Source organism: Nansenia antarctica (assembly GCF_963989245.1).
Source record: "Nansenia antarctica genome assembly, chromosome: 16".
Taxonomy (NCBI): Eukaryota; Metazoa; Chordata; class Actinopteri; order Argentiniformes; family Microstomatidae; genus Nansenia; species Nansenia antarctica.
Genome location: NC_137686.1, coordinates 12,815,911 through 12,823,765, shown reverse-complemented (window position 1 = coordinate 12,823,765; position 7,855 = coordinate 12,815,911). Strand labels below are relative to the sequence as shown.

The following is a 7,855-nucleotide window of genomic DNA, read 5'->3' as shown; positions in this document are numbered from 1 at the left end:
TAAATAACATGTACTGTATATCTGTTGTAATCCACTTTGAGTTAATCACTCTACACTGAATATAACGATATATGAACAGTAATATGTAACAATAAGCTCTCCCTCGTGGTCTAAGGCAGGCGTAGGAAGGCATAGCTTGTATCTGTTGTTATTGTCTGTCAGCAGAGACTGAGATAGTCGAGTGTTGGAGAGAGTCTGCTGCAATGTCAGGAACTGAAGAATGTTACTCTTACACTTGTGTAATGTGACGTAACAATAAACTTGAAACTAGATGTGCTGAGACCAGTAGAGAGAGTCTGGTGTGTTGAGAACAGGAGAGAGAGTCTGATGTGTTGAGACCAGTAGAGAGAGTCTGATGTGATGAGAACAGGAGAGTGTTGAGGAGAGAGTCTGATGCTCTGAGAACAGCAGAGTGTTGAGGGGAGAGTCTGATGCTCTGAGAACAGCAGAGTGTTGAGGGGAGAGTCTGATGTTCTCCCACGTTGTGTTTCAGACACCAGAACCAGGCGGGGGAGGTGGCGAGCACGGCGGACCGCGCCCTGACGGAGTCAGAGAAGGCCCTGGCGCTCATGAGGAGCGTCCTCAGCAGAGAGAACAGGGTCAAGGAGCTGATCGGTGACCTCAAGACCAAGTAAGACACCCATGTCACGTTCACGACCTCTGACCTCTGGCCTCTACCACTATTCTTCAGTTTGAATAATCCGAATCGGAAAACGTTATTGCCAAGCAAACAGCGGTTGCTGGGAATAAGCTTTGCTGTTAAAAACATACATATGCATCACAAACACAACATCACAAGGGACAATACACACGATATACTGTATATCCCATGAGTTACCACTAAAAGGTAAAAATAGTAACGTAAAATGTAAAATTCAATGTGTTCGTTCAATGGCTGACACCTCCTGTGGAATTCCATCTGAGCTGCCGGTGACCTGAAATGTTTTGTTTTAATTATTTGTATTGAGTTTTTGTTTGTACAAATAATCCAAAGTATAGACAGTATACAACAGTATACAGGAAAAACTGAGAACAATAACAAAACAGTCATGGTTACAAGTGTCTATTTTTAAAAAGGGCGTATAAAGAACCATCATCTTGAAATGTATATATCACAATCATTTTACACTGTGTCATAAATCATCCAATTCTTCCATTTATTAACAAAAAAAATTCCCTTCCCTCTCACTCTAAGCTGATAAGTCACTTGGTGACCCGTAGTTTTCCTACTATAACATCCTAATGCTAATCAGGATGACCCCATGTTTGTGTGCTGTGCAGGTACGATGCTAACTCAGCCCAGGTGAAGGCCATGGAGAACCAGGCCAGTCGCCTGAGCAGCGCGGCCAGAGACGAGAGCAGGATGGCGGGGGACACCCTGGACCAGATCACCTCTCTGGAGAAGAACCTCCCCGGGCCCCTCCAGGTACTGACCAGGGTCTCAGCTCTGTTAGCTGCTGTCGTTGTCAAGACAACACAAGTCAGTCAGTACAGGTTTCATTTCAAGTGCACACACACACACACACACACACACACACACACACACACACACACACACACACACACACACACACACACACACTCATACAGACACACACACACACACCACACACACAAACACTCATACAGACACACACACACACACACAGAGACACACATTGTCATAGCTTTACCGTATGAATGTCATGTTAATAATATATCATAATAATATATAATGTAATTATTATCCTGGTGCCTCAGGCGTCCCCCGTGTGTGTGAAGCTACATGATGACACACGCCGCTGTTACGAGGTGTTCTGTCCTAGAGCTACTTTTAAACATAATGGAGCGATCAGGGGATCGAGAGCATGAGTCAGCAAAAAGAACGAGGGAGGGAGGGAGGGAGGGAGGGAGGAGGTGGGAGAGTGGGGGGGGGGGGGGGGGGTGGTGGTAAACCCAACTAATTAAAGCAATGCAGACCGAGACAGCGAAGGAAGAAGAAGAAGCAGAGAGAATCTAGGGCAGGTCTCCACAGATTTGGGAGCGGATGTAATTACACTTCTGACTGAGCGCCTGCACTGATGTGGCAGGGGGAGAGAGAGGGAGGAGGGGGAGAGAGAGGGAGGGGGGGGAGAGAGAGGGAGGAGGGGGGGGGGGGGGGAGAGGGAGGGGGGGGAGAGAGAGGGAGGAGGGGGGGGGGGGAGAGGGAGGGGGGGGGGGAGAGGGAGGGGGGGGGGAGAGAGGGAGGGGGGGGGGGAGAGAGGGAGGGAGGGGGGGGAGAGAGAGGGAGGGGGGGGGAGAGAGGGAGGGGGGGGAGAGAGAGGGAGGGGGGGGGGAGAGAGGGAGGGGGGGGGAGAGAGGGAGGGAGGGGGGGGGGAGAGAGGGAGGGGGGGGGAGAGAGGGAGGGAGGGAGGGGGGGGGGAGAGAGGGAGGGAGGGGGGGGAGAGAGGGAGGGAGGGGGAGAGAGAGGGAGGGGGGGGGAGAGAGAGGGAGGGGGGGGGGGAGAGAGAGGAGCTGCCCTGAGCACAGGTGGACAGCAGCAGCAGCAGCAGCAGATTGGGAGGGAGGCAGCGTACTCTGAAGTACTCTGTAACTACACTTGTTTAACACTGACACTGACTGAGCTGTTCTGTTCTGTTCTGTCCTGTTCTGGGTCCTGTTCAGGTGGAGGTCGACGCGGTGGTGGCGAGGCTGGGAGGTCTGGGACAACGGGTCGACCAGAACCTGATGGATTACCGCTCCCTCCAGGAGGACGTCCAGCAGGACACGGCGCTGGCCCAGGACCTCCTGGCCCAGGGCAAGGCGGGCCAACAGGTACAGTACACCCCAGAGACACACTGTACACCCTAGAGACACACTGTACACCCTAGAGACACACTGTACACCCTAGAGACACACTGTACATCCTAGAGACACACTGTACATCCTAGAGACACACTGTACATCCTAGAGACAGTAAATCTTAGTAAGATGAAATATCTTAAATTAAGGCGATATATGCTTGTTTTATGTCGGACTCCATTAGTTTTAAGATATCTTTTACTCGTTTTAAGAAAAAGTGAAATTTTCCTGTTTTGTTGGCAGATAATTCTGCTTATTTTAAGTAAAATTCCCCCATTTTCTTGCTTTTTTTCTTGTTTTTGAGAGCTGACTTCTTGCAGTGCAGGCCTTTCACAATACCCCCACCATCATTTGTCTCTCAGTGTAGTACTGTATGTAATGTATGTATGTATGTATAATATATACAGTATTATATAAGTGTATTTCCTATCCCAATTATGTCATGTTTCTATTCTCATCTCCAACCCTTTGTAGATTCACTATAAGATCTCTCTACTGCAACATAAATAATACATAACATTATAAAATATGTTTAAATAATGCATATTTCTGTATGTTGCCGGTGTATCCAATATTCTAGCCTCAATACCGTATGCTACTGAGAGGATTCTTTTTTCTACGGGGGGTTGTGAAAACACGAAGAATAATTCAACAGCAAATGTACAATTAGGCATTAGCCTAGAGGCGGCAGGTGGCCTCGAGAATTAGAGAGAACGGCTAGCAATCGGAAGGTCGCTGGTTCTATTCCTGCCTCAGGAGGGAGCTGGATGTGAGCTGGTAACTGGAGGGTTGCTGGCATCACATCTAAGGTGCCGACCACTGACGTTGTGCCCTTGAGCAAGGCTCTTAACCCCTAATTATGGCTGACCCTGTGCCGAGAACCCAAAAAAATACATGTTGTTGTACTGTGCAATGACTAATCTTATCTATTCATCTGTTCATTACCTTAACCTGGTAATGTGGATGTTTATAGTTCAGTGTGTTTATAGTAGAGTATGTTTATAGTACAGTGTGTTTATAGTAGAGTATGTTTATAGTACAGTGTGTTTATGGTACAGTATGTTTATAGAACAGTATGTTTATAGTACAGTGTGTTTATAGTAGAGTATGTTTATAGTACAGTGTGTTTATAGTAGAGTATGTTTATAGTACAGTATGTTTATAGAACAGTATGTTTATAGTACAATATGTTTGTAGTAAAGTATGTTTATAGTTCAGTATGTTTATAGTACAGTATGTTTATAGAACAGTGTGTTTATAGTTCAGCATGTTTATAGTACAGTGTGTGATGTTGAGGCCTCCTCCCCTGCAGGTGTGTGACAGGCTGCTGGCCAGGGTGAACGCTGCCAAGGGCGTCACTGAGGACGCCCTGAGGGGCATCACTGGCAACATGGCCGGGGTGGACGACGCTCTGGACAAGCTCAGAGGTACACACACACACACACACACACACACACACACACACACACACACACACACACACACACACACACACACACAGACAGCTGTATAACCTCCCAGATCTTATATTTCTCTGTTTAATCAATAATATTGAAGCACAGTACAAGCAGCCCAGCACAAATCCGATACCTCATCATTTACATCTGAACCAAATACAACAGCACATTCATCCACAATGTCTTCATACGCATACCTCAACTCCATATGACATTATTATAATATATACATGATCTTTATTATGTTATATAACATTCGTCACATATGTTTTACAAAGTACATTAGTTAAAGCCAAGCAAGGGGCAGACAGGATGGAATAAACCATCGAGACGTTCGCCAGCAAACACTGACACTGTCATCACGTCTGTTCCGGCGTCCCGCACACACACACACACACACACACACACACACACACACACACACACACACACACACCCCCACACACACAGTCACACACACACACTCACACACACACAAACACAGTCACACACACACACACACACACACACACACGCACAGTCACACACACACACACACACACACACACACACACACACAGTCACACACACACACACACACACACACACAGTCACACACACTGACCCTGTCATCCTGTCTGTCCTGACCTCCCACAGGGTTCGACGACCGGATCGGCGCCAACAAGGCCCTGGCGGAGGCGGCCATCAGCAGGCTGCCTGGCATCAACACCACCATCCAGCAGGCGGTGGGCAGCAACTCCCACACCCTGTCCATCATCAACAGCGTCTCCCGGGACTACGACGACGCGCTGGCCTCCGTGAGCAGCCTGGGCCCCGTGGCGACCCGACTGGAGGTGAGTGACTTAGCCCCGCCCACTCCGGTGGGCCCCACGCTCGACAGAAACCCAAGCTTTCACGCCGTTATGCAAATGCCCAGCTTGCGCCTAAACGCCAGACGACGGGGCCGAAACAAAGAAGCTTATGTCCCTCCTCCCCTTCCAGTCACTTATGCATACGAGGCTGCTAGCTTCCAGACACCAGGCCAGTGTTGTTTACAGCCACCCCAAACTCATTTTAGACACCCAAAAAAACCCAGACCCGGGCCCGCGTCCAACGCTCTCACACAAAGGCCCGCGTGGAAACCCCCCAACTGAATGAATGGGCTCCTTATTGAACGGCGGCTGTGGTGATGGTGGTTGTTGATGTTGTTGTTGTTGTGTGTGGTCCACAGGGGATGTCCGGTTCTCTGGCGGCCCAGGGGGGTCTGGTGAAGGAGGCGGCCAGGCTGAGGGAGGGGCTGGAGGGGCTGAGGAGGCAGGCCGCCGCCACCGAGGGGAGGGTGGCCACGGAGATGGACGACGCCGAGAGGCAGAGAGACAGAGCTCAGGAGGTGAGGCGTAAGGGGTGGGGATGGGAGGAGGGAGGGGGAGGCTGGGGGAGGGAGGGGGAGGCTTGGGAGGCTGGTGGAGGCTGGGGGAGGGAGGGGGAGGGAGGAATCGGAGGGGGAGGGAGGGGGGAGGCTGGGGGGAGCTGGGGGAGGCTGGGGGAGGGAGGAATCGGAGGGGGAGGGAGGGGGGAGGCTGGGGGGAGCTGGGGGAGGCTGGGGGATGCTGGGGGAGGCTGAGGGAGGCTGGGGGAGGGAGGAATCGGAGGGGGAGGGAGGGGGGAGGCTGGGGGGAGCTGGGGGAGGGTGGAATCGGAGGGGGAGGACGGGGCTCGTTGTAATGCATAGGATGGAATGAGGAACAATAATATATGCCATTTAGCTGACGCTTTCATCCAAAGCGACTTACACTGCAATGAGTTCATACATTTTTCAGTATATATGGTCCCAGCGGGAATCGAACCCACGACCTAAGCGTTGTTTAGTAGTGCCATGCCTCTACCCACTGAGCCACAGAGGACCATCAGTTGGTAGGAGTGGTATCAGACCCGTCTGGACCAGCCCTATGGTAGACGTATGTGATGTTGAAGTGGAATGGTGTTCATTTGGGGAATCAAACTCCCATAATGAGTAACTTGCCTGGACTTAGCCCAGACGTCCCATGCCTTGGCATTCGGCTCAGCGGGCTATCCCGTGTCCAGAGAACCTGTGTTCAAACCTTCAACCGACATCGACGTTGAGGGTTAAACAAACCCAACATTTTCTTCCGTTTTTTTTTTATCACCAATCCACTGTATGGGATGTGGTGACTTTCCCTAACACACTCACACACACTCACACACACTCACACACACTCACACACACACACACACACACTCACACACGTGTTGTGTCCGCAGGCTTCAGCGGGGGCGGCGGGGGCGTTCACCAAGGCCCAGGGCACCAGGGAGGCCGTGGGGGAAACCCTGCAGCTGGTCAACGACCTCCTCAGCCTGACTGGTAAGTGAACACACGCACACACACACGCACACACACGCACACACACGCACACACACACACACACACACACACACACACACACATGCACACACACACGCACACACACACGCACACACACACACACACACACACATACACACACACACACACACGCACACACACACACACACATGCACACACACATACACACACACACACACACACACATACACTCCTTCACGATCTTCTGATATGTGCTAGTGCTATAACCTGTTACCCCCTCCTCCCTCCCTCCCCCCTTCTCTCCCCCCCAGGTCAGCCAGGCACCGTGGACGAGGCCCGTCTGAGCGAGCTGGAAGGTTCCATCTCCAACGCCCGGCTCCAGGTCAACCAGCGTCTGCGCCCCCGGCTGAGGGACCTGGAGGAGGCGGAGGGGCAGCAGAGGACCAGGCTGCAGGGCCTCAGCCTGGACATAGACGCCATCCTGGACGACATCAGTAACCTGGAGGACATCCGCAGGACCGTCCCCAGGGGCTGCTACAACGCCGCCCCTATCGAGCGGCCGTAAGCTGCAGCCGACCAGACGACAGGTTAACTAGTCTTAGTTAACGGGTTAACTCGTCTGATCAGAGCAGAGACCGACTTAAGGTTTCGTGAGTAGGAACAGATTGTGAGCTTTGTGAGAGATCAGGTTGGGTTTTGACGAGGCTTACAGATTAACCCTGGTCTGAGGCAAGCTGCTGTAAATACCTGGTTCAGGGGAGAACCACTCTCTCTCTCTAGTTCAGCTGGGGTGACGGATTGTCCCTTAAGTGTTCACTGTTGAGTGTTTGGCAAATACTTTGAGCTGTGTGTGTGTGTGTGTGTGTGTGTGTGTGTGTGTGTGTGTGTGTGAAAAATGAGTGTTGAACAATTTGTACTGTATTTATGTATGTCTGAGTAAAAGAGTGTTATCTGTGAAGCCTGTCGACACAATGCCCAAAACAGCAATATTTTTATCAATGTTTTGTTATAATAATAATAATAATAATGCAATATTTTTCCATTCATTAGATATTAGGTGAATTATATATGGTGTGTTTTGATTTATCCAAAATAAAATTGTTGTATTTATTCCTTTCTAAACGACACCATTTTTTTCTTCTTTTTTTCTTTGCTTGAAGGGGTAGATCAGCTTTGAAAATGTGTGAAATGTGAAAATGTTCTGTCACGTGTTGCTGTGGCAACTAATTACCAT

At 50.3% G+C, this 7,855-nt stretch overlaps 1 protein-coding gene across 1 annotated transcript in view; it reads left to right on the top strand.

Annotated features, from left to right (window-relative positions):
- Nucleotides 1–7,186, top strand: part of lamc2 (laminin, gamma 2) — a gene marked incomplete at both ends in the record, with an annotated part of 24,325 nt that extends 17,139 nt beyond the window's left edge. The window contains 8 exons of the mRNA XM_080546872.1: nt 494–631; nt 1,282–1,426; nt 2,644–2,793; nt 4,133–4,247; nt 4,914–5,110; nt 5,488–5,653; nt 6,547–6,639; nt 6,933–7,186. Coding sequence (XP_080402998.1) covers nt 494–631; nt 1,282–1,426; nt 2,644–2,793; nt 4,133–4,247; nt 4,914–5,110; nt 5,488–5,653; nt 6,547–6,639; nt 6,933–7,186 — 1,258 coding nt within the window. The remainder of the gene's footprint in view (nt 1–493; nt 632–1,281; nt 1,427–2,643; nt 2,794–4,132; nt 4,248–4,913; nt 5,111–5,487; nt 5,654–6,546; nt 6,640–6,932) is intronic.
- Nucleotides 7,187–7,855: the final 669 nt, after the last annotated feature.